Source organism: Rhipicephalus microplus, chromosome 9 (assembly GCF_043290135.1).
Source record: "Rhipicephalus microplus isolate Deutch F79 chromosome 9, USDA_Rmic, whole genome shotgun sequence".
Taxonomy (NCBI): Eukaryota; Metazoa; Arthropoda; class Arachnida; order Ixodida; family Ixodidae; genus Rhipicephalus; species Rhipicephalus microplus.
Window position 1 is genome coordinate 5,029,522 of NC_134708.1, and position 26,791 is coordinate 5,056,312.

General features: G+C 47.3%; 1 protein-coding gene across 13 annotated transcripts in view; it reads right to left on the reverse strand.

The window, feature by feature from the left end:
- The window catches only part of shot (dystonin-like protein short stop), a 710,700-nt gene that overhangs the window by 514,276 nt on the left and 169,633 nt on the right, over nucleotides 1-26,791 (reverse strand). For 12 of the 13 annotated variants that reach the window (XM_075874376.1, XM_075874375.1, XM_075874379.1 and 9 more), the window contains 6 exons: nucleotides 15,629-26,728; nucleotides 10,248-10,394; nucleotides 9,363-9,581; nucleotides 9,032-9,145; nucleotides 3,005-3,088; nucleotides 202-816 (listed from right to left, as the gene is read on the reverse strand). In XM_075874376.1, coding sequence (XP_075730491.1) covers nucleotides 202-816; nucleotides 3,005-3,088; nucleotides 9,032-9,145; nucleotides 9,363-9,581; nucleotides 10,248-10,394; nucleotides 15,629-26,728 — 12,279 coding nt within the window. The remainder of the gene's footprint in view (nucleotides 1-201; nucleotides 817-3,004; nucleotides 3,089-9,031; nucleotides 9,146-9,362; nucleotides 9,582-10,247; nucleotides 10,395-15,628; nucleotides 26,729-26,791) is intronic. The other variant, XM_075874380.1, reaches the window with a different exon arrangement.

Here is a 26,791-nt window from a genome sequence, read left to right on the forward strand (position 1 = left end):
CGCTGTTAGCCCCAATGGAAGGAAACAGATATAAGGGGCTAGTCTTTTTTTTTGCTGACCCCAAAATGATTACGAGGCGCGTCTACAATTCTGACCACAAGGGGCCTCGAGCATTTCCACCGAAAATGCAGCCACAGTGGCCAGATTCGATCTCTTCGAGTCGGCAGTCAAGCACTGTGATGGGTGAGAATGACTTCTTACCTGCTCATCAAGACGATCCCTCATTAAGCTGGCCAGTTTGGCACTCTGGCCACGCTGAGTTGCCTCCAATTCGTCGAGCAGCCTTAGCACACGGTCTAGACCATCCGCAATGTCTTGAGACTGCACGAGTGCCGTCTGCAGCTGCTTGCTGCGCTCGCCCACGAGCGCCAGCATCTGCTGGTACACCTCCTCTAGATTGCGCACCGCCTCCTCGACGGCCGGTCCGCCCGACGGTGGCAGAACTTGAGCGGCCTGCTTGGCTGTTTCGATCAGCCGTCCCTGACCCACTGCTTCGAGGTGGAAGGCCCGCACACGCTCCAGTTGCTCCTGGATTGCGGGTGGCTCGGCTGCTGTCGGCTCCTCAAGCAGCCGCTTGGCGCTGCGTTGTGCCTCGTTTAGCCAGGCTGTAGCCCTTTCCATGGCTTCATGGTAAGCACGCTTGCGTTCGGTCAGGCTAGAAAACTGATCCCCAAGCTTGTTCACGCGGCTCAGCAGGTTTTGGTACTCGGTGCTCACGCGAGACACCTCAGCGCGAACCTCACTCTCAGAGGGTTCCAAATGACTCAGCCTCTGTGGCAGGCTTGTCCGGTGGTCATTCAGCATGCGGAGGTATTCCTGCGAAAAATATGATATAAACAAATGGGCTTACTATGCCTTCAAAAACTGTCAGTATGGTCAAACAAAAATAACAGTGGAACTTAAACAAAGCAAAATAAGGGTCTTTAAATCAATATATATATTTTTTAATTTTGAGCATTTTAGATTAAACTTGTTGAGATTATTCAAAAAATGTAGGAGTCTGGGGAAGATAGAGGTTGTGTTGAAACATTCTTAAAGGGGGGGTTGTGCTTGAGCCGACGTTTCGACAAGCAGGGGTGCAGCAGCCGAAATGAAATTTGGAGAAATTTTCAGAGCAGCAAAATGTTACTTTTGAAGCACTAAAATCCAAATTTGGAGCAAGTTACGGAGAAAATTTATTCATTTTTTAATTACAAAAGAACACATTTAGAACAATATGAAAAAGAAGTATGTACAGAGAAAAAAATATGTACAATCCCTTCAACATCCCCTAAATCTTGCATAATGAATAAGCACTGCTATTTCGATAAAATTAATAATTAAAACCACCCTACTCAGCAAGTAATTATAAAGTGCACATTGGTATTTGGCACACCTGTCAAATCTTTTGACAGGCTCCGAGGATCAAAATGTGGATCTGCCAAGCTGGCGACCTTGAGATTTGGGAGATTCGTAAGAGTTAGGAGTAGAGGCCGTGGAAAAAAAAAACAAGTGGCGCAGGGTTTTGACTTTTTAGGGCTTCAGAAATATCCCAGAGTGCTCCAAGTGATTGCCAGTAACTTTTTAGGCGCCAGCGATGATATTAGTGCTCACAATAATGTGACGCATGAGGAATTGAACAAACTGTGCTGAGTCCCGTGACTAGTGATACCAGCCCCTTCCAACTCTTAAAACACTTTTTCGCAAGCCACTAGTGCATTGCAGCAAAGTTAGCTTAAGTGGCGTTCTTCCCAAGTTACAAGGCCAAGACATTTTCAAACCGTTACACTCACCCTCCGCCCCCTTTTATTTATTTTTTTTCGTGACGTGATTAGGTGTAGGGCACAACTTCTCAGCTCGCTTGCAAGGCACGTTTGATTATAGATTAAGTAACGACGACACGCGCCCGTTGGCTTGGTGATGGGCACGGGCATGTGCGGTTGCTATAGCAACTAAGTGGTCGCCAGTAACGCCAGCGTTCGCCGCACGTAAAGTTGGTTCGCACGCAGTAACAGCGGCATATGCTTCTAGTTCTAACTTCTATCATACCATAGCTACATTTGCCGAGTAAAAGATTTATAGTCCTCAACGTGTTGCTGGCTATGGCAACGCATTTTTGTCTTGAAGCTGCTTTGTCCCGCCGATAATAATCTGCTGCGGTCAGCGGACCCATGGTCGCGCGGCGCTGTGTCACTTTATCTGGTCAATTGCGTTTCGCGAGTGTTCTGGCTAATGAGCATATATCTTACACCGTGGTTTAGGGTTAGGGTGTGTGCGCCTGGATTGATTGATGATGCAAACAACAGGCGAGCAACGTAGCGTCTATTTCTCGCTGAAGTTGGCGCAACTGTGAAAATTTTACGGCTAGTCACGCATTTTGGTGCAACATGGCGCAATTTTGGCAAATTTCATGGTTTTGGCACAGCTTGGCACAAAAACTTGGAATTGTATCAAAGTGACGCAATTGGAACAGCTGTTGCACTCCTGGACAAGCCAACTTGTCTTCTTCAGGGCGGCAACTTCAGGGCTGCAATATTCTGACAAGTTGGCTAGTCAAAACATCAGCTCAGCACAACCCCCGTTTACAAACTTCTCAATGTTGAGTGCACATATATTTATACACAGATTTCGAATATGCAATCATTGTTCTGGTACATTCATTCAGACCCCAATATAAGAACAAACCAAAAATGAGAATTCAATCAATATATATAATTCAATATAAAGGTTTTGAAGACTTTCCTTTTGTATGAATGTTTGTTCACAAATCGGCTCCTTGGCACTAATATGTGATAACGCAAGGAAAAGCGGCTTGGCTTCTCTGCAGTGTGAAGGGATCTTTTTTTTAAGTATATTTTTCCTCAACTTGCAGTTGGAAGTGCAGGTTATATCCAAGGCTGTGTTATGTACCAGGAAATATGGTAATGACGTAAACAGTGCTTCAACATCTTTTTACAGAGCTGTGTGTACTTGTCAGGCGTTTGTCTGTTCCTCCATTGAGTAAGCCAAAAACAAAAAAGCTCACCTTGGACTCATCCACAAATCGCTGGGCAGCCATGGTGATAAAACGAAGGTCTGCTTGATGAGCAATCACATCGCTCGAAAATGCCTGAAAAGAGAAAAATGAGATCACCTTTAGTGTGTAAGCTTTATGTAATAAAAATATACCATTATTGTGAATTACCCCTTTTATTTTTCAGCTTTTATCCACCTGTGGCATTTTATTTACGATGCTGTAGCAGGCCCGCAGCTTGGGGGGAGGAGGAGTTTTAATAGGTACTGACAAATATGTACTTTCGTGAAGGTCTTACTGAAACCTACCATGATGAAATTAACAACATTAGAGCTTTCACAGTATTCACAATGCTCACAGACTGTCGCCCTAGCGGAGTTCAGGAGCGTCCTCTCGAGGATGATCAGTAGGCAGACGCTCCCTTGTTCGGCTGTGCTAGCCTCACTGTTAACGGGTTGGCAAGAAACGAACACAAACCGTTAGTATGTTTCGTGCATCAGTGAATATACCGAACCGTCCGTGACATGATAAATCTGATCCGTTCTTGCAAGATGGGAAGTTTTCGTGAAAATACGTGGCAACTCGCGTGTGCTATTATAGCCCGCAGATCACGCGTATCAGCATCGCAAGATTTTCTGCAGCCTAACGTTCGATAGTTAAATGTTATCGTCTGACCTTTGCAATTGAAACTCGCCTTGTTTTACGTGCACAAAGCATTCGTCAGTGCTTTTGTAGTGTGCGAATCCCACAGCATTCATTGTACGTGGAAAGTAGCGCAGGCTCGCGATTTACTCTTTCTAACCTTGGCCAACACTGCGCCGTTTGATTTTCAAGTTCGCTGATAGGTGGCAGCACACTGCAGGCGATTCACTTCTTGCAGGGTGTCAGGGCGAATTGCTCTTTGCGCCCAAATAAGCATGGTGGAATGATGCCGTGTTGGTGTTGTACGTGGTGAGTGATGCGTTGTTGGTGTTATAGAAGTCGTTCGGCGGAGAGAATTCCTCAGACTACTTTTAGCAGCGGGATTTAAAAAAACCGCCTTGACGCTGAGAATTTTTCACTCAACATCGACCGAACCGAGAGTGACAGCCACGATGAACAATCAGCTGCTAACTCACGAGCAGCGAGTAGCACTTCCCCTTGTGTGTTGTTTTTTCATGCTGGTAAGTCACTTTGATTGTATTTATTGTATAATATCCTTCAGCGAGCTCAAAATAAAAGCATAGTTTTTTTTGTATATTGCATGTAGCCCAATTACAGTGAATATTACGGAGCGCCGCATGCCACCAACATGCTCGAGCTCAACCAGCGAAGCGAAATGATTAGAGCAATAAAATATGCAGTTACGACAGCAGTCCATGCCTAGTTCTCCGAAACTTCATCGGTGCCGTTCGAACAACGTCATTGTTCGACAAATTTTCGCAATCTTGACATTGCGAAAAGCGAACGCATGTCGATATCCTCGTTTCAATCGCACTGATGAAACCTGCAACATCCGAGTGCAGTGCATTGTGCACTCTTGGAGTCTGATCATAACTGTGACCCAAGCACTACTTAATGAGAACTTAAATGCTTTTATTTCATTAAAGAAGCAACTCCATGGTGCTGACTGTGCAAGTAATGACGACGGCGTAGTATGTTTGCTAACCATTGCTACGCTAAACATTCAGTCCTGTGAAGCCGCGACAGTGCGCTACTCGCTTAGTGGCTCATTACGGCAGCAAACACGTGAGGCAGCCTCGGAACAAATTATCTCCGAGTGCAATTCAGTTCATACGTGAATTCAAAGTCGCGCAGTTTTCTGTAGAACACGCAGGATTATTCAAGGCGTCGTTATGCACAGCCGATCAGCTGACACCACCACCCTTCGCATTGTGGCAAGAAATGAGGTAGCAAACATTTAACAGTTCCTATCGTTTGGGAAAGTACTTTGGTCCGATATACATTCATTCAACGATTAAGAGTTCATTCTGTGAAAGTGGCACAGGGTGTCCTATCTTTTCCTATGCGAGTTCATAGGTTGATCATTCTCCCGCAGCCATCTTGGATTGCACGGTGTGCCACCTATAACCCATGGGCATTGAGAATAATTTATCGATCTGAAATATTTTTTTGTTTCACTTTCGTGTTCTTTTGACTCTTTTGTTGCCAAGCGAAAATGGCTATTTTTTATATGTCTCAGGAAGATTGTTTTTGCCAGTTTAAAAAGTACTCCAGCACATATTGCAGCATACTAAATTTTCCAGAATGAAACCCTCTTTCCTAAAAATATATGTTTTTGGGCAACAAAATCATTTCAAAATGAATAAAATTGTGAAAAGTGTGAAATTTTTGGTTTCCAGATGGTAAACAGTGCAATAAAAACACTATAAAAGCAAAAATATTCAGAACAAATCAGAACAAAGAAAATTCAGAATAAATATTTCAAAGGTAATCCCAGGAACTGTATAAAAAATAAATGCAGCTAAAGTGGTTGCTTGGGCGTGTTAGTACGTCATAGTGTACTTCTTTGGTCTCTCGTTTTTTGCGCCGTTTCTTTTTCAGTATAAAAAATATTAAATTTAGTACAAAATGTTTGTATACACATAGAAAAAAAAAAAAAAACAGAACCGAGGCGCTTCTTCGTTGCTCATGCTATGCGGCGAAGCATTGCTTGGTTTTTCGCAAGACACAAGAGAATGCGTACACTTTTCTCAGTATTTGTTTACTTTTTTGTGATAACAGACTGCAGGTGTTTCACTATAGATGAATGCCCATGATGTAATTAATCCTTCTAATGAGATTTTCTTCGTTCAGCGAAGAAAATCTCATTAGAAGGAGCGCTCGTGTTGTGTGGTTCCTCGCTTCGTCCTTTGTGTTTTCTCTGCGCTCCCAGTTCGCTGAACGAAGAAAATGAATTACCAACTGGCCCACATTTTGATCCTTTTGCTTCTAATGAGACATGCAAAGAACATCACTATTTCGTCTATCATCACCTCTTTCCATGAGCCACTTCACTCTGCTTAGGTTGGCGTTCCAAAATATTCACCCAATCATAACTCTTTGCATTTTTGCACATCGTATTAAAAAAAAGAACAATATCGCGTGCAGTCCTAAACATTGTGTGCTGCTTCATAGTCAGGGCTAACATGTGCTCTAGTCGCCTTCTTGTCGCAAAGAGATGCTCTGCAGCCGGCACCAGCACACGACGCACCAGTGACGTGGGGACCTCACATGTAACCAGAGTAGCTGTAAGATTGTGCACAAAGATCAGCAGCTACGCACTTGTGAGGGAGGAGACAATTTGAAGCCCCAGCTGTGGATGTCTCAGGCTGATGCAAAACATCATCAGCATAAAATTTGAAGCTGAGGTACTGTCATCCTCAGACTCTAAGCTCGTTGTCATTCACTTCAGGTGTGGTTGCAAGACAGTTTCGGGCGGCCCGCAATTATTTTTTTTTGCGTGCGCGATGACACCATAGGAGCGACTAGTAACACTAGATGCGGCCCCGTGTCTGATATAATGAAACAAGCGAAACTAAAGCTGCTGGAAGCTGGCTGAGAAGGCCACCTCCACACCTTTTACATGTGTCAGACCTTCACAAATACTTTTTGTAGAATATATTTTTTCTCACTCCTACCAACTGCTCTCTATTGAATAGCTGGCATAAATTTCTTACAGTTAATACTGCTCATCACTGTCAGACTGCAAAGCTGACACCTTAATATTATATTTGACCTGCAAAGTTTTTTTTTTATTACAGAACTTCGGTGTTACTGTAGCATAAGCACGAGGGGAACGCACTTTTGTGATGTTCGCCAGCCATGAGCATTTTCTCAACAACACACGCACATTGATTTGCACAAAGGTCTGTCAAAAATCACTATGCTGCCTAAACGGGCAAATTCAAATTGATTCTGAAAGTTTAGTCGCTGAACTTACTATCAGAAAAAGCTGAGTGCACCAGAAACAAATTCAACATGCAAAAATCGAAAATCCAAAGTGTCGATCACCGGTAATCGATTTGAATAGGTGTGGTAAGGAAAGAGTTAAGCAACACAGAATGTGAAGAATCTGTACAGCAATAATCCCACAGCAGCGTTCTTGAATGGCATACCAAAAATCCAGCATCACGTCCCAACACAAGCTGTTTTAACAACCTGTTCTACAACATCCACAATGGTTTCAAAGTAGGGAATAGCCCATAACAGCCAGTTAGCTACAACACTTGTACTGACCGTGCCTACTGTGACCGTTCTCTACAATTGTAGAGCGTAGCGCTCTCTCGCCACATCGAGACCTCAACACTGGCTGCCCAATGTGGAGTTCTTGGAGCATCGGACGACAGTTTTGGCAGTTCGGTACAAGCTTTTGTTAGAGCCCAGGTAGAGTAGGCCTAGGGGGACTTCTCATTGCCAGCGTCGGCGGTGTGCTTTGTTGAAAGCGAGGCGGTCGGTTGTTGTGACGTGTTTGAACTTGTTGGCACGTTGAGTTTCAATTTTTTTCTGCTCACAAGTGTTTTTTTTTTTATTGTTGTTGTGTTGCGATTGGTTTTTTAAGAACGTTATTGAGTTTGTACGAGAGCCTTTCAGTTTGCATCCTGGGGTGAGCAAGGTTTAGAACACATGGAATGTAGGCCAGGCTCGAAGCGAGTGAGTACGGAAGCCTTGTGGGTGGTCCAATTTCTGTAAATAGCCTCTTCTATCTCTTTGGGCTTAGGGAGCCGGGTGTCGTTGCTGTCTGGGATTGCGGCTCGACGCCAGGGCATCGCAACACCGTCCGGGACTGTGGATGCCAATCGCTCGGTAAGCTGCTGTGTGCGGCAAGCGATAGGGCCACCTTACAGAGTGGATGTCTCCTTGCGGCTGCCTCTTCTGCGCCCAGGCTGGGTGCTGGGTGGATGCCGGTTGTTGTCAAGCGACTTATGAGGCCTAAGGCTCGGCACAGCTGCCTGTCGCACGTGGCCCAACTAAGCGGATTGTGGCGTTGAGGTGTTGCACTTCGCTTCCCTCACTTTTTTTATTAATCTTGCGATGCACGAGCTAGGAAAAGTGATTTTTGTTTTATTTTGATGGGTGTCTCGGCCGCCGCCGATGTATTAGCTAGCAGTACTGACCATCGTACGCAGGCGAGGAGCTCTAAGCTCCCTTCCCTTTGCCCTACGGCATTGTTCTTTCAAGTGTATTGAATGTACGCAGCGGGAGTGATGTAACCAAGGCTGGCTGTCTTCAGCACATCGTCGGGGCCGTTGGCCAGGATTGCGATCGTAAGGTCAGGAAATGGACATGCCTGGTACCTGCGCAACTGCCTGAAGTCCAGTGCCCTTGTGAGTGCTGGTTGCAACCGGTAGACGTGTTGGCGCAAGTGAGAAATCGTCGCACCGACGGCAACGTTGCTGTTGCGGGCCAGTATTGAGGTGAAGTCGTCGAGCTGAACAGTGAAGCGGTGTTGACCGGCGGTGGTGTCTTGGTGCACGGACATTATGTAAAGACATGCGTTGTCATTTTTTGTTAGAGCTTATCCTTTTCGGGATATGGTTTGAATTACGGTTGGGGGAATGTGGAGGTGCTGACACACACTGTAAAGTTTTTTGCACAGCGTGGCGCATGTGTCTCGCGCAGAAGCCGTGATTTGGGGTCGCAACTATTGAGCGGTAGGTGGCGTTATGTTCGCGAGAGTTGACCACCACTATTATCATTATTATGGTTAGAAAATGTTAGCGCCGGCGGCGATCCTTGGCGGCAAGCCTTGGTGGCGACCCGAAAGAATTGGGAGAGTCTCTTTTGCGCGTGGCGGCAGCGTGGACGGTTACCTCCAGTGGTGGGTCTGCCGTGGAAGGCACCGCGGGCCACCTGCGGTAAGCCCACATGGCGAGTCGAGCAATACCGACACCGCCTTGTTTGTCATGTTGTTGAGTGTTGTTTGATAATCTGTAAGAATGTCTGTTATTTTTCATGTCTTTATCATTGCAATATATTTAGTGAACTAAATTGTGAGCTTGCCATAGCCCATTGTAATGCGCCGCGTAATGTAACAAGGGCATGAAGAGGTGTACTCACTCTGTAGTGGTCAGCATTGTCAGCCACATTGCGGATGTCGTCCAATAGTTCCTCATGCCTGGCCAAGACCTTGCGGGCATTTTCCAGCCACGCACGGAAGACCTGCATCTCTCCCTACAGAACATTACGAACAGCGAGTTGAGCACACGAAGAAAGGAAGGCATTATTGCTTCTTTCACCCAAACATGACAAACAAAGATTAGCTGCTCACTTAACACATATTAACCAGCAAAGTAAGTCACAGATGCAGCACTAAATACTCAGTTTATTTGAATCCTGCATGGGCATGATATCCCGAAACTTAAGAATTGTGTACTACTGTGGTACATACTGTGTACTTAAGCAGCTCCTCAAGAGCGGCAGCCAGGCGTCGTGCTAGGCGCTCGCTGCGTTCCTGGCAGAGCTCGAGGCGCCCTCTACATTGGGCCAGGGGCCGCTGTAAGGCATCCGTTTCATCCCGCGAAAGCAGCTCGCTGGAGGACAGCTGCCGGACCTCGTCGAACAGTGACAAAACCCGTGGCTGCTTCAGCTCCAGCTCTTCACGCAGCGACTATGCAAAAGAAAATGCCATGATTTTGTGCACAAATTAAGATGATAAAACAAGTATACAAATTGTACGACTAATTTTGTTAGGTTTAAGAAATAGTGCCTCATCACAACCATCACACAAAATGAACTCTTACCAACTGCAGCCAAGATCTTCGGAATAATTGCCATGTGTGTGTACCCCCATTCACTATTTTCGTGTAACTGGGCTGTTACACACAACCACTGCTAAACACAGGCCTCCATAAGAATATAACCCCCAAATAACCCCCATAACAATCTTTGTGACCCATTGCACTTTTAATATTGGCTAATGTCTTACCAACAAGGCTGAATTTCTCCCTTTGAGTTGACATCAGTACTTGTAGGTGGATGGGTCATTCCATATTTCGTTGCTCTGTTCACAGCCTCGCTGATAGGGCTGACGTCACTGGCCTTTGTGCCACAGTCTTTGTAGCACCATAAAGAGGAAGGGCTGAGGTGAGAGACCATACCACTTCCAGAACCAATACTGATGGTTTTTATGAAGTTATTTCGCAGCTTCAATGGCTTGCATGACTAAGACGATGACACTGTAGCTGTGTACTAGGCCTAGACTGCATGCTCATGGCAAATATGCCTCGATGAGACCACTTATCTGTTTTTGCCAGTATGGACCCTAGCTCCTCACCTTGGCAGTCGACAGCTGTTGTCGCAAGCTGTCCGAGTCCTCCGAGACAGCCCCAAGGTTGGCAAGGCGCAACTCAACGTCTTCTATCCACTGGGACAGCTGGGCGATTTCTTCATCACAGGTCTTGCACCGCTCCTGCGCTGCCGCCTGGCAAAGAAGGCACACCAAGTGATACACAGCTCCTCCACTAAAGCACACTAACGACCTAAGTAATGTGCTGGGAGGGAGGACCAATTAGCTGTGGAGCCTAGGAACTGAAAGGACCATATATGAGGGTGCGGTGACTGCCCACCATGCAGAGCCATTCCCCATACCCTGCTGAGGGCCTGGTGGTAGACACAAGTCATGTGCTGGGATGGTTAGTAACGAGCTCAAGGGAAAAAGTATTGTCAGTCATGGAACCAGTCCTTTCATTTCAGCCCACAATGCTGGCATCAGCCACCTTAACCAAGGTTGCTATGGAAGAGTGGCATGGCAAGGAAATCATCTGCTGTGCCTTGCCGTACACCATTTTTGTAGCAAGCACAGGAGGGCCTGTGCTACCCCATGCCCTGTTAAATCCCAACTGTGGTGAGCATAAGTGAAGCAGCAGGCTTCTTCCTTGTCTGCCTTTCTGAGCGTATTCGTTTAGTCAGTGCAGGCAGAAACGGAAGTGCCATGAAGTGTGCAGTGGTGTTTACTAGGGTGCAGTGCTGTCCACATCCCAGTCCCCTTACCCTGTCTTGCATTGGGTGGAATAGAACTGTCCGGCTTCTCTCCACTTGTGGCCTGCTTGCCTGAGGAGCTGCAAGGCCTCGAGCTTCAGAATCTGCAAGTGGCAAGTCGCCCTGTGCACTCTGATCAATCCAGAATGGTAGCTGTTGCTGTTCACCAACTGGCAACAATTTACCCGTCCAAGGGCACACCAGTGAGCCTTCTGCCGGTCGGTACACACCGTACTCTAGAGCTTCGGCTAATGACAGCGGACTGCCTGGCGTCACAAAAATGTGACGAACGAGAGCATCCCCAAATGAGATATGGCCACAGTTTGTGGCTGCCAGGACTGACCCTGTTTCTGCATCCAGGATTCCCTCTTGTATGGCATCTTGCAGGCTTAAAAGCCTCTTGCCCAATGTGTCTTTGACAAGAAAGGAACTCTGATCGAGAAGGCCATGCTTTGAAGCACCTAGCAAACTAAATGTGCTTCTGCACACTTCATCAGTTACTTGGCCAGTTCTTGGACTTAAGCTGCCTTCTTTCAAAACAGTATCAAAACTTAAAGGGAGATGATGAACAGACTGTGTTTGCGAAATGCTGAGGCACTTCTTTCCCATTGATTGGCCATAGGTAGGTGACCGCCTTCTTGGGCTTCGCATCTCACTTTTGGTGCCCGGCACCTGCTCAGTACTTGACCTCCATTCAGCAGAGACCAGCTCTAAGCTCGGTACAGGAGGTGAAGTGTCAGCTGCAGAAAACAGCACTGAATCACTAGCCAATTGTACGCTAGACTTCCCACGATCAGAATCCATAGTTGGCTCAACAAACGGGGATGACAGCAAACTCTTTTTCAGCATACTCAAGGAGTCCTTATGAACAGCCTTCTCCGCTCCATAGTTCTGCTGCAAATGCACAACAGCACTTGATGTAGCTCCATTAAAACCAGGACTTCGCAGCCAGTCATCTGAAAATGGCCTATTTTCAGCAATTTCAACTCTGACTGCGTCAATTCCATCATCTGCAGTTTCAACATGAACGACCACAGAGTGCTCTTGGCGACTAACTTCAGTGGGATGCAGTGGATATTCTTCCTCACTGTTGTCTTCAGAGTCACCAGGAGCTGTATGTTTCTCGTTTCCTAATTGACCTTCTGTTGATCTTCCTGCACTACCATGTTCAGCCAGGTGCGTTGACGGACCTGTATGAACCTTCGTGACATGTGAAGCCCTGTCATAATCAGTGTGGAAAGCCACTTTGCAAACAGCTTTCAAAGGCTCTGACAAGTTTAAATCTTTGGCAGTTTCATCATTTGTATCTTTTATAAGCACTTGTGTAGAGCAAGGCTGCCGTTCCTTGTCAGAGTACTGCTGGTGGCCAGGGGAATGAACACTGGCAACAGTACTAGGCAAATCTGAAACGGCTTCCCCGCCTTTGAGATCAGTGTCATTGCCAGCCGAACAAGCTACGTCTGGCTGACCAGGCTTAAGGCGCTTTTCCTGGTGGATAACAGCCTTCTGATCACAACTTATGCTGTTGAACAGTGGACTTGTGGCTGTAGTGACACTATCAGTGCTCCACGAATACAGAGATTCAGTTGTGTTCACACTATCAGACTTGGAATATAGTGGGATGCCAAGTGCAGCAAAACTAGTAAGCTTCAAAGATGGCAAGGAATGAAATCGAACATATTGCGTTTCTGGAGAGATGAATGCAACCTCCCTAGATGCAAAAGTTGGATCATGAATTTCCGCACTCTTAAAAAGTGGTGCAGTTAGTTTTTTCAAGGCACAAAATTTAGGTGGGAGAAATGACTTAAGAGGCGCCAGGACAGCAATTGGCTCCATGCTATCCTTTAAGTACGCCGACATCAGCTGTGCTGTGTAACCACTTGATGAAGATTGCTCCTTCACAAGAGGTGACGAGCTAGGCTGGGGCTCTTGTTCAGCCTTGATGATTGGCAACATTTCGGCTGCCATCACAGTCTCTTGTACAATGTGCCTCTGCAAAGGAAACTTGAGCTTTTCTGTTTCGTCCCTGGCTGACTGTGTCTTCGACGGGGTGAGCTCCCTTCTCGATTCAAAAAAGACATCACTGTGAATGCTAGGCTCAAAATGTTTCATGGAATGAACAAAGCCTGAAGTCACACCTGTACGTGTCCTGTCAGAAGTCTTCATACCTCGCTGCAGGTTGCCAATTTCAACGCTTGGCCTACGCTGACTAGTGCTTTCAGAAGAGCCAGCTTTTGTGTACAAGGAGAAAGATGGGCTGCTCATGGAAATGACAGCTCTACGGCTGGCTCTGAAAGCAGATGTTGCAGATTCCTGCAACATGCTGCACCTATCAAGCAGGCCACTGTTCAAGGCATCTTTAAAGCCAAGAAGTTCTGATGACCTTGGATCCAGGAACTTGCCACTGTCTTCGTCAAAGAGGTCATCAGCAAATGCCTGGCCAAGACTTAATGGCATTTTGGCATATATGATAAGCTTGGCAAACACGGCCTTGTAAAGATTCAGGTCACGAGGAGTGTAGCGATTCCACACAGGGTCAATTCTGCCGCTCTCCACTGCTCTAGCAAAAGTAAGAAATTGACCAGTCTCTGCATCCTTCACATAGCTATCACGAGTAGTCACTATGCCCAATTCCAATGCTTCTTCCAAGTTCAAATAAGAACCTTCCACTGGGTGCAAAAGCCGTCCCGAATCGGGATCACAAAAGCCAAGCTGCACAGCTTCAACCAAGGTTAAAGGCTTTTCTAAATCGATTACAAGGCCAGTTTCCAGGGCCTTCACAAGTGGAACAAGCTGCTGCCCCTCCCTTACCAGACCCAGTGACAGCTCCATCAGTCCCATCCTGCATGCTTGCACAAGATGCATTGGCTCCCCCCCAGGCTGAGGTAGAAATGGCAGAAATGGGTCAACAAGTCGGCGCATTACCACTTCACCAAGAGAGACTGTGTGGCTTAGTCCTTGTATGCTGAAACGATTTGAGGTTTCAAGGTAACAACCCTCCCTTATCAGTCGCTGAAGTGGAGTGCTTGGCTGAACGTTAAGCATTAAGCCCTCTTTAAAGCATGATACGAAAGAGATTAAAGCCCCATCTTCAGTGACATATTTTGAACATACTTTGTCTATTTTTCCACGGGAAAGTGCCTCTGACAGAACCAAGGTGCGACGTGTGTCATCTTTGCTTTGGAGTACCCTGGTGGAAGCATCATCAAGCAAGCGCTGATCCAATGCATCTGGAAGGGTGAGCAGGCAGCTGCTAGCTGGATCCATCCACCTACCACTCTGGTTGTCAAATAGCCCGAGTGACAAGGCCATCTTGAGATTCAGGGGCGGCGAAATGTCAAGCAAATGGCATCTTTCAAAGGCTAGCCTGAGGTCCATTGGACCTCCAAGGACTCTCAGAACACCTGCTCGGTCATCCAATAAGCCACAATCTACAGCAGTTATGTATGACATCAAACAGTCTCCTGAATAGACCATGGTTGAACCAGTGCTCACAAAGCCTGACCGAACAGCATCCCGAAGGCACTGTGGTCGTTCACAAAAGGGGCTGGATATTAGCCCACTGACGGGAGAGTAGAAATTTTTCAGCACAATATCCAAAAGGGGCAGAACTTTGGCCACAGGCAGAACCAGACCTCTGCCCATGGCTTCATAAAGGTCCACAGTGGCATTGCACTCAGTGTCCAAAATTGTCCCCGCAACGGGGTCAAGGAGACCCGCACCCACAGCCTCAGTCAAGGACAGCATCTCTCCACTGTGCGCCACTTTGACAGTGAGCACATCTGGTTCAAGAATACCTTCAAGCACAGCATCCTGCACAGTGAGTGACGGTCCCCTTCCCCCAGGCCGGCGTAGGGTGCCAGTGCCCGAGCAGTAGAGACCAAGCGCCAGGGCATTCTGCAGAGGCATGGGTATGGCCGAGTCAAGTAGGAAACCCCAACGAAGTGCTTCATCAGCAGTCAGCTGGGGAGGCCCCGTCCAGCAGCCACTGGCACCTTCTAGGAGACCTAACCGTACTGCCTCAGAGCAAGAGACTAGGCGACCTTCCCCTGCCCGCACTCGCAGGCGCTCGGCATCAATCAAGCCCTCTCGTACTGCGCTCCACAGTCCAATGGGCCTTCCGGTAGTGGGGTCTTGAATGTCACCAGATGGGCACTTAGACTTGTCTGCCACCAGGCCCTGACAGATGGCCAGCTCCAAAGGCAGTGAGGCTACGCTACAATCATTTACATTAACAACACCAATCTCTATGGCACGCACAAGGGGAATATGTGTGTTGCTTTCAGGGTCTACCACAACTGTTCCAAACCCATCTATGATGCCCTGCTGAACAGCTTGCAAGATGTTTAGCTGCTCTTGTGAAATTGGATGAGTGAAACATTTCAAGCATTTGTCATACATTCCTCTCTCCAAGGCGACAGGAATACTGAGTGCATGACTATCTGACAGCAGGTACCCAGATGCAAAGGCATCATCTAAGCTCAAAACTTTTTCTGTGAAAGGATGAATGTAACTGTTTGAGTCAAGGCTGCCAAGGTAGCTTGGCAGCTCTGTCAAAGGTATGACAGTATCCTGCTCTCTCGAGTAAACCAACACAGAAGATGGGTCTATAACATGATCACAAAGCGCTTCATGCAACCCATAGACACCTTGCAGCAATGGGTGGCAAAAAGTTACCTTTTCTTGGTCAAAGCTGAGCCCTCGAATAGCCTGAGCTAGAGTCAGCTGCCCTGTCTGGGTGACAACCGTGGTCTCCCAAACAATCCAGCCCAAGACACTCGCTTCAAAGAAGGAAACAGGTTTCTTTGTTTCTGGATGCACCATTTGTCCAGTTTCTCGGTCTATAATGTTTCGCTCCAGAGCTTCCTCCAGTGTAATCATCCTTCTAGTCTTGAAATCTTGAACAGTGACATTGGAAAAGTCAACAAATTTTCTGGCTACAAATTCAGAAAAAGAGATTGGTTTCTTCGTCTTGGGGTTGGTAAAAGTTTTGAGTTTCGTGTCGTACAGTCCTTCAGATGTGGCAGAATCCAACGTGAATTCAGGAGCAACCTGGTCCATCACCACTAGTTCATTCATGCTTCGCACCATCACAATGTTGTCTTCAGTGACCTGCCACGTGGCTAGTGCGTCCTCCAAGCGCACTGTTCGTCCCGAGCTAGGAATAAACACTAAAAAGTTCCGAGGTGCCATTGCGTCTCGCTGTACAAGGGTGCGCAGAGGCAGTTTTTGCCCTACAACCAGCTCTGCTTCGTAGTCCTTACGGTACTCTGTGAATGTCTGCTTCACAACTACTTCAGTGCTACTGAAGGTTGACACTTCAGTAGTTGGCAAAATCTCTCCCTCAGTTTCATCCAGGTGACCAGGTGGCACCCTTGCCGGTGCTCTCCGATCTGTAGGCCTGACTGGCAACTTTGAGAAGTCTTCCCTGGGTGGAGTTTTTTGAGAAGATTCTTTTAGTGGCAGTCTAGAAGAGACTTCTTTAGTCGGGGATTTTCGAGGAGTCTGTTTAGCTGGTGTAGTTGTACCAGCCTCCTTGACTGGAACCCTTGGTGAAACTTCTTTTGCTGGAGATTTTCGTGCAACTTCTTTAGCTGGAGACTTCAGCTTGACTTCCCTGTCGGGTGATCTTGGAACAGTTTCCTTCGTTGGACATGTGGGGGTTGCACGCGCATCTTTAGCTGGAGACTTCAGCTTGACTTCCCTGTCGGGTGATCTTGGAACAGTTTCCTTCGTTGGAAATGTGGGGGTTGCATGCGATTCCTTCTCTGTAAATTTTGGAGCCACTTCCTTTATTGGAGACTTTTGGATTTCTTTGTCTGGAGACACAGAAGATTCCTCCTTATTTGGAGACTTTGGAAAAGTTGCTTTAGCTGAAGACGGAGATTTTGACGCAGCTTCCCTAGAAACAAGCGTTGAAGGTGCTTCCTTAATAGAATAAATTTCTTTAGGAGATCTCAATGCAACTTCCTTCTCTAGACATTTGGGTGCAACCTCCTTCGTGGGAGACTTGGATGCAACTTCCTTTGTGGGAGACTTGGACGCAACTTCCTTCGTGGGAGACTTGGATGCAACTTCCTTCGTGGGAGACTTGGATGCAACTTCCCTCGTGGGAGACTTGGGTGCAACTTCCTTAGTTGGTGACTTGGGTGCAACTTCATTCTCAGGAGATTTGGGTAGAACTTCTTTTGTTGGCAACTTGGGTACAACATCCTTCATTGGAGACCTAGATGTAACTTCCTCTCTTGAAGACTCCCGTGCTATTTCCTTTATTGGTGACTTGGGTGCCATCTCCTTTGTTGGCGATTTGGGTGCAGTCTCTTTTGTTGGCGATTTGGGTGCCGTCTCCTTTGTAGGAGACTTGGGTTGCGTCTCCTTTGTTGGAGACTTGGGTGCCGTCTCCTTTGTTGGAGACTTGGGTGCCGTCTCCTTCGTTGGCGACTTGGATGCCGTCTCCTTTGTTGGCGACTTGGATGCTGTCTCTTTTGTTGGCGACTTGGGTGCTGTCTCCTTTGTTGGCGACTTAGATGCAACTTCCTTTGTTGGCAACTTGGGTGTAACTTCCTTTCTTGGCAATTTGGGTGACATTTCCTTTGATGGAGACCCGGTTTCAACTTCTCTTGTTGGAGACTTTGGTGACACTTCCTTCATTGGAGATATGGGTGCAACTTCCTTTGATGGAGACTTGGACACAACTCCCTTCGTTGGAGACTTGGACACAACTTCTTTTGTAGGAGCCTCAAACAAAACTTCTTTGGTTGGAGACTTCGACGCAACTTCTTTGGTTGGAGACTTCGACGCAACTTCCTTGGTTGGAGACTTCGACACAACTTCCTTGGTTGGAGACTTCGACACAACTTCCTTGGTTGGAGATTTGGATGCAACTTCCTTTGTTGGAGACTTGGGTGCAACTTCCTTGCTTGGTGACGGTGAGCTAGTTGCCGTCCTCTTGCTGCCAGGAGACTCTGTTCGTATTTTCCTGGCTGGCCGCTTTGGCACTGGGGATCCTTCGGTATGAATAGAGCCTCCGGCTCTTGCTTGACCAGGCTGAGTTTCTGGTGAATGCTGCTTTGAAAGAAATAAGCGACCATTGATATCTTCAGTCTCATAATCTGCCACACGTCCAAATCTTCTTGGCAACATTGGAAGTAAGGGCGCATCAATAGCCACCAAGAACCCAGATTTAATGGCTTCCCATATGAGTATGGGTTCTCGGCCATGCCTCATAAGTTTTTCCGTTTCAGTTTCAATGAAGCCCGAGCTGATACCATCTTGAACAGTAAAGATACGACCTTCATCAATGTCAAGCAGCACTGTGCTTAGATCAAGATATCCAGCTTTTGTCACTTCATCAAGGCTCAAAGGCTGACTACTGTTTGGAACCCAAAACAAATGCATATCATCATCATAGTACAGTTCAAAGAGTTGAATAAGGGTGTACTTGCCAGGGTGTAATGAGCCTGTGCTGTCCCGAGCTATGAGGTTAGAAGAAAATGCCTCACTAATCGGAAGACTCGTACCATCTGCAAAGTAGAGGCCTCGCTCTAAATCAACCATGCCTTGCTGCACAGCTTCCAACAAGCTGGGCTTTTCCACAGATTCTTGTACCTGAACAATTCCTAATTCTTTAGCCTCATCTAATGAGAAAACTTCACCAGTGTCCACATTTTGAACACGTCCTGGTTCTGGCATAGTGTAACCCGGCCTCATGATGATGGTGGTGCCTCTGATTACAGTAGTACGATAAAGCACAGGAGCAATGTATCTGATGCTGCGCTCTGCATCGCTATAAGATGTAAATTTTGCTTTGTTGAATGGTAGAAGCTGTAAAAGACCAGAGTCCATGGCATCCTCTATGGACACATCTTGCCCAGTGAGGGGATTCTTCATGGTGAAGGTGGTCTGGTCAATCAAGCCTTGATTAACTGCTTCACATACATGCAAGCTATCCTGTGTGGGGATTGAGGGAGTTGGCAAAAGCAAGCCATCTTTAATGGCCTGCTCCAATATCATTGTTTCTTTTGTTACTGGGTGAGTGTACGTGCCCTCAGTTACGTTAACATACCCACGGCGCAATGCAACAGGAAAAGTTGGGGCAAGCATTGGTATAGGGATCACAGACTTGGGTGTGTGAAGCTTGTCAAATACTTTGAGCTTCAATACAGCATCCACCAGAGTCACCGAAGAATCTGGTGCCACTGTGAGAGAACCAGACTTTTTGTCAATGACCTGAGAGACAAGTGCCTCCTCCAAAGTCAATGGGAACTCCGGTCCCGGTACAACAGACATGGGATTAGCAATGTCACACAAAACAGCCTCTTCCATTGTTAAGAGAGCCCCAGTTTCAGGATGAACAATTTGTTGGGATACTGGCTCCACAAGCCCTTGTTCCACGAGCTCTGGCAATGACAGTGGCCGGCCCACAGGCACGAGCACGTCCCCTGTGTGAGCGTCGACAAGACCTGCAGCCTCAGCTTCACTCTGAGGCAACCAGCGGCCCTGCTGGGGTTCAAGCACTAATCCCTTGTCAGCTATCCCTTTGCTTTGAGCTTCTTTAGGGCTGACTACCAGTCTGCGCACTTTCTGCAAGGTGGGTTGCTGGGACGATGTTGCCCTGCCAAGAGTAACCTCAAAGCGAGGCACGGCGTACCGCGTCTCTTCCACATGCTTGCTCGTCACTTCCCTAGGAGCACTCAGCAATTCTTGGTATGCCACTGTGCTTCCCTTGCCTGAACCCTCAAGACAGGTCTGTACACTGGTCACAACACCTGTGACATTACCCCGCTGAAGCTTAGCAGCTGTTTCTGAGTCAAGGCAGCCCTGCTCAAGAGCCTCAGCAAGGGTCATGGTCTCTCCAGTCACAGGGTCTGTGACGAGCACTGAGGTTGTGGTGTGCACACTCTGCTCGGTGGTGGTCTTCGCACCATCCTGCAGTTCTCTGGCAGATTCTTCGCTGATGAGCCCCAATGCCACAGCTTCTTCTAAGGGCACCTCTCGGCCAGTAGTAGCATCCCTGATTTGCAAACTTGTGTGTCGAACCACTTTGGTGATTTCATGAGTTGTACGAATTGGTTCAGAAGACGTAGCTGTTGCGTGAACCACTTCATCAGTGGCCGATTCCCTGAGAGCTCCGAGTGCCTTGGCTCCCAAAAGAAGTGGTGCACCAACAATGGCAAGCATGCCTGTTTTGATCGCTTCTTCAATTTTCCAACTGCGGCCAGTGCTTTTGTCAGTGTAAGAGTCTTTACCTAAATCTATTACACCTTTTCCAACTGCATCCTTTAACTTGATTTCTTTTTGTGTGCTTGTTTCTCGAATAATGATTCCTTCATCGTCCACACTGTCTTTCAATATACTGGCTACTGTTGAGGTTGTGCCAGGAGCTCTGTACTGCGGGCCTTTGGAATCAGCTGAAGGTTCCTCGTGCTCAAGCTCAGAAAACTTTGGAAAGTCTTGTTTGGATGCCTCCAGCTCTCTAGCTTTCACCTCCACTATGTCTGGCTGACCGACAACCCTTGTGACATGGATAGACCTTGTTGGCCCATGCCCAGGAGCTGCACTATCCGGACGCTGCAGCAGAATCACAACTTTACGCTTTATTGCCTCTTCCATGGTCCATGTTTGCTTTGTACTTGCATCATGGTAATGCCCCGTTGCACTAAGTAGATTCTTTTCGAGGGCTCTTGTCAGTGTAAGAGTTCTTTTTGATCCAAACTCATGTACGGTTGCTGAATCAGAGTTCAAAATCTGCATTTTCAAAGTCTCTTCTAAGGACACCAGCCTGTCAGTGCCTGGTATAAGAAACAGTCCTTCCTTGGCATCAAACAATCCCTGCTCAATAGCGTCTTTCAAATACCATCCACCAGGAGGAATGTCTAGAATTTCTACTTCAAATTTAGGATGTCTGTTCTCAGTGACTTCGTGCATTGGTTCCTTCGGTTGTAATGTTTCCAATGGTTTCACAGTTTCTGGTGCCGTCTGTTTTGAAGGAGAAGCTTCACGGCTCTTTGGCTTTGACTGAACTTTTCTTGATGGCGAGGCATCCCTGTCTTTTGTTGCTTCAGGTAGCTTCTGTTTTGGTGGGGACATATCTCGCTTCTGTTTTGGTGGGGACCTATCTCTGGTTTCTGGTTTTCCAGGCATTTTTTCAAGTGTGGGCTCATCTTTCTTCTGCAGTGTTTCGGGCACCTTTCTCAGCGGGTATGCATGTCTCTGCCCTGGTTCTTCAGGAATCTTTTGCACATAGGGATACTTCCCTGCAGTATCAGGTGTTTCAGGAACATTTTGTTGCATAGACGGCTGTACATCCTTGCTCTCTGGCATTTCAGGTGCCTTTTCTGTCGTGCAGATATCTCGTTGCTCAGGCATTTCAGGTGGCTTTCTTTCTGGAGAAGCATGTTTTCTTTCAGATGTTTCATGTGCTCGTTCCCCTGGGGACACATTTCTGGGCTTTTGTGTCTCAGGTCCTTTCTGCTTGAATGGAGATGTGCCTCTGACTCCAGGCACTTTTTTTGGCGGGGAGCTGTCCCTGCTTTTCGATAAAGTCGGCCTCTTTTTTTCTGCAGCAATATCTTTGCTTTCGCTCTTTTCAGGGGTTTTCTCCAGTGGTGGTACATCACTGCCTTTCAATGTTCCAGCTGGTTCTTTCGGAGGAGACATACCTCTCTGCCCAGGTGCCTTTCTCGATGGCGAAACATCTCTGCCTTCTAGTGTCTCAGGTGCCGTCTGTTCTCCTGAAAATTGAATTCTGGTTTCCAATGTTTCTGCCACCTTCGAAGTCACAGACGTGTCGATGCTTTCCATCTGCTCAGACAATTGGTTCTCTGGTAATATTCTATTTTTGGGTCCCTCTGTGCATGGAAATGTACCCAAAGGAGTGTCCTCAGCTGTTTCTGGCATTTTTCTCAATGGGGATACATCCTTTTGATCTGGTGAACCGGGAACCCTTTTAGATGGCGAAAACTTACCCTCTGATGTTCCAGGCACATTTTTAACTGGAGACTCATCTCTGTCTTTGAGGCAACCAGGCACAGTTTGCAGTGGCTCCCTTTCAGATGGTGACATAGGTCTGCCTATTGGCATTTCAGGTGCTTTACTCAATGGGGACCCCTCTCTGCGTGCATCCTCTGGTAAAACAGAAGTTTTCTTGGTTGGTGACACATCCCGTCTGTTGGGTGATGCTGAAATGCTCTTAGGTAATGAACCATCTCTGTCTTCTGGCATCCCAGGTGTCTTTCGCACTGCAGACACTTCTGTTTCTTTTAGAGTTTTCGGTGCGTCTCCGGATGAAAAAACTGCCTTATCCACTTTTGCTTCGGGTCTCCTTTTTGGCGGTGACGCATTCCTTTTTTCTGGAGTTCCGGACACGTGTTTAGAAGGCAAAGTATCTTTAGTTTCTGGTTTTTCGTGTGCCATTTGTAGTGGGGCCTCAACCCTTCCTTCTTGTGTTACAGGAATACTTCTTGATGGAGAGCCATCCCTCTGCTTTGGCAAAACAGGTTCATGTTTGGCAGATGATACATCCTTTCCTACTGGGCCACCAGGTGGCTTCCTCAATGGTGACACCTCTCTCACCCCTGACACCCTTTTAGGTGGGGAGAAGTCTCTTGAATGCGGCAATTCCGGACTTTGTTTCAATGGCGGTACATTTCTCCCTCCGTGCATTTCAGGCACCTTTTCTAGTGGAGACACCTCTTTTGATAAATCATCGAACATTTTTTCTGGTGTGGTCACTTTCTTGCCCATTGGTGCTGAAATGTCTCTCAATCGAAGTGCCTCTTTATCCTCTGGAGATCCTGGCACCCCTTTTGGAGGGGACGCTTCTCTTCTTCCTGGAAACAGAGGTGCCTCCTTCAGCTGTGACGCATCTTTCTTCTCTGGAGACTTGGACAACTCCTTAGGTGCCAACACATCTCTTTCCTTCAGCATTCCAGATCTTTCTGATAAGGAAACGTCCTTCTTGCTTGGTGATGTTGGTGATTTTCTACGTGGGGAAATGTCCCTACCCTCTGGTTCAACAGGTACTTTCCTTAATGGCGATCCGTCTCTTCCCTCCCGTGTTCCAGGCATCTTTTCGGGTAGTGAAGTTTCCTGGACTTCCAGTGTAGTGGTCACCTCTTCCAGTAAGGAAATATCTCTTTCATCTCTTTGCTGTTGCCCATGTATCATCATTTTGCATGTAGTGTCATCATCTGCAGGTGTTCTAGCACCCTTTCTCAGAGAGGGCATCTTTTCATTTTGCGATGCAGGGACCATTCTTGTTGGCGACATATCTGAAGGCTCTTTTTGTTTAGACGGAGATGTTTCTCTACTTTTGAGTGCCTCCTGTCTTGATGCAGGTTTACCTTGGTGACTTGGTGTTTCAGTCATCTCTTCTACTGGTGACACATCCTTCATACCGGATGCATCGGGTTTAATTTTTGACGGAAGGCCATCTTTATCATCAGGCTTTTCAGCTCCCTTCAGCAACTGTGACACAGCTTTTTTTGATGATAAAGGTTCTGCCTGTCTCAGTTTATATGGACTTCTGTTTTCCACTGTGAGAACAACTTCTGTACGAGTCACATCTTTGATGTCGGATGCCCCAATTGTTTTTTTAGGTGGGGACGCATCTCTCCTTTCAGGTGACGATATAGCCTTTTTCACAGGAGAGACATCTCTTTCTGGTACTGCTCCGGTATCGGGTGACTTCCCTTTAGATAAGGCTTTGCTGTGATGTATCGAGGGCTCCTTTTGCTTTGACGGAGATACATCCCTTCTCTCCACTGTTTCAGGCGTAGTCTTCCTTGGAGAGACATCCTGAATTTCTTGTGGGCTTTTTGATGGCGACACTTTGCTTTTTGGTAATGGAGGAGACTTTTGTTTCGTAGGAGATTTGAAAGCGTCAGGTTTTTTCATTTCTGGGCCACCGTTCAGTCGCCCACCTGGAAGGTCATCACGCATTTGAGATTTTTCTAGAACTTCCTCTAGCATTTCCTCGATGAGCACTGGCTCATTTCCTGTAACATCCTCTGACAGTTCATGTTTGGTAAATGGCTCTTTTGTTGTTACAGGGCTGCCTTCAGATGGCGTCTGACCCAAAGGCAGGGTTTTCTTGCCTTTAGGTAACACAGCTGGTGGGGATGGTTGTGTTCGTTTGATCTGCTCCGGTTCCTTAGTTGGCGAAATTTTCTCATGCTGGCCAATGTCAACGAATTTCGTGGATGTTTGGGTCACTAAAACTCTAACATCTTCAACACTCTTGTGCTCTGAAACATCGTGCTTCTCAGACAAGGTCTTTAAGACTGGTTTGCCAGTAACAGATTCAGACATTGAAGGCCTGCCTAGTTGTGTAGACTGTGTGTTGTCACTAGTGGGATGTTTTGTGCCCTTGGCTGGAGTTTTTGTTGGGCTCCTTGTTTTCACAGGTGATGTGTCACCAGGCCGCTTAACCCCTGTGCTTGTCGGTATCCTGTCCTTTGTCTCAGCAACTTTGTCAGGCTTGGCCTGTGCGTCTGGTCTCTTAGATAGGTCTGTTTCACGGTCGAAAATGCCTTCAGCGAGTTCATCTGATTTTTCTTTGAGTTTACCTGCATGCGTGTCATGAAAAACGCGAGACTTTTCAAAAAATTCGTGCCTCGATGTCACGTGATAAGTGACCGTGTGCATGCTTTCTTCCTCATCTGCAGTCAAAGGTGGTGCGTGAGAAATAGGAACCTTGCGTTCCTTTGGTTGCCTTGAAAAATCCTTATCAGGAGCTTCTTTAGGTGGCGAGCCTCCAAGTTTTGTCCTGGGTAAGCCTGAATCTGTCGCAGTGGGCTCCTGTGGGACATCTTTCAAAAGCTGATCAACCTGATCTGTGATGTCACCATACTCTCCAAACGTCTGCAAATGCTTATTCACAACCCTCCTGCTGCTTTGCAACACACTTCCTTCTCCGGTGATGTCTTCTGTGTCATCATACACAAGGTGGGCCTCAGTTCTCCGAATTGGCTCTGGAGTGACTGGTGTTCGTTTGGCAAGGTCACCCATATCCTTGGGCCACTCTGTATCGGGACTGAGCAGGCCACTTTGCACGGCATTCTGCAGCGTTTGATCCTCTGCAGTTAATGGCGCGTCCTGTGAACCATGTGATGACACAGTGACATAGCGAGTGATAGTCTTAGTCACAGTAGCAGTGCTGACTGTGATTCTCAGCAGGCCACGTAAAAGTGCAGCCCCTTCAGGTGTGATCACTCCCTTTGCGAGTGCCTCCTTCAGGGGAATGGGAAGCTTTGTTTTTCTGTCGCGTATTTGGCCAGTGTTTGGATCAATGAGACCCTCAAACAGAGCCTCTGAGAGAGTCATCTCTCGTCCAGTATCATCCTTTAAGCCAATTTTCCTGCAAAACATCTCAAAAATTTGAGGCTGCATGATCTGCTCTTCAACAAGCTTTTCAAAAGGAATTTCGCGTCCAGTGTCCTTGCATGTGAAAACCCCAGTTTTAGGATTTAAAAGACCTTGCGCTACAGCATCATTGAAACTAAGGCTCTTCCCAGATGTTGGGTCTTGGAAGGATGAGACATTAAATATTGTTTTCTGGCAGACAGATGTAACAAACCCAAGGCGCACTGCCTGACTGAGGGTGAGCACTTCACGTGTCGCCAGATTGACAAATCTGCCATCTGGTGTAAGAACTCCCTGAGCAAGAGCTTCAGAAAGTGACAGTGCCTCCTGAGTTCTCGGGTGCACAATGCACTTGACATAAGGGTCTAGCAAACCAATTGAAACGGCTTCAAGAAGGGTCATCCAGGTGCTAGTCCATGGATTTCTCACCTGACCATCCTCATCCAATAAACCACGATCGTGAGCATCCTTGAGAGTCAACGGAGGATTCAGCAAAAGTTGCTTTCGTGCCTCAGATAGTGTGTGTTGCTCTTGCGTGGCAGGATTGACATATCGGCCTGTATCAAGCAAGAGCCCATCACGCAGGGCTCGAGGCAGTGTCACTAATGTTCCCTCACGTGTGTCTGCCACTTCTGCGGTGTCTGCCGAGAGGAGGCCCTGTGCTAGCGCCTCACGCAGAGTGTACTGGTCCCCAGAGTGCTGGTCTCTCAGCTTCCCAGTGGCATCGTCAACCAGCCCAGTGTCTAAAGCATATGATAAAGTCATGCCTTCACTATCTTCAACCCGTTCACGTACCAACCAACCCTTAGCGAATGCCTCGTCAAGAGGTACCGGGATACCAGTATTGGGATCGTTAACGAAGCCAGTGACGAGATTCACCAGGCCCCGATCGCGTGCCTCAGCTAGCGACAGTTCAGTTATCCTGATCAGACGAAGCCTAAGCAAGTACACCACTTTTTCACGCTTTATAATCCCAAGCTGAACGGCCTCCTCAACAGTGATTGGTCGGCCACTTTTGGGGCTCAGGAGAGTGGCCCGTTCAGGGTCGTACAGCCGTTTATTGATGGCATCACGCAGATTCAGCTCTGTGCCTGAGGCATCCCTGATGCCACAAGGTTCCAAGAGAGTAGCCTTGAGCCTTGAATCCAGAAGCCCCTTGGCAACAGCTTCATCCAAACTGTGCTCTTGTCCTGTTGCAATATCCACAAACAGCCAACGATCTATCCTCAGGGCTCCACTTCGGACTATATCGGGTAATGACACTTCGTCAGCTGCTGCTTCCTTAGCTGGCGATGCCCTTGGTGCCCCAGTCTCGGCAAATGTTATAGGCGCACTGGTCTCGGTGAAGGTCTTGAACTCTCTAGTCTTGGTCAGTGTCTTGACTGCACTAGTCTCGGTCAGCACGGCAGTGCACTGGGAAGAAAGAAAAACACACGATCACTGCAGTTACAAATGCGCCAACATGAATCACGCTGA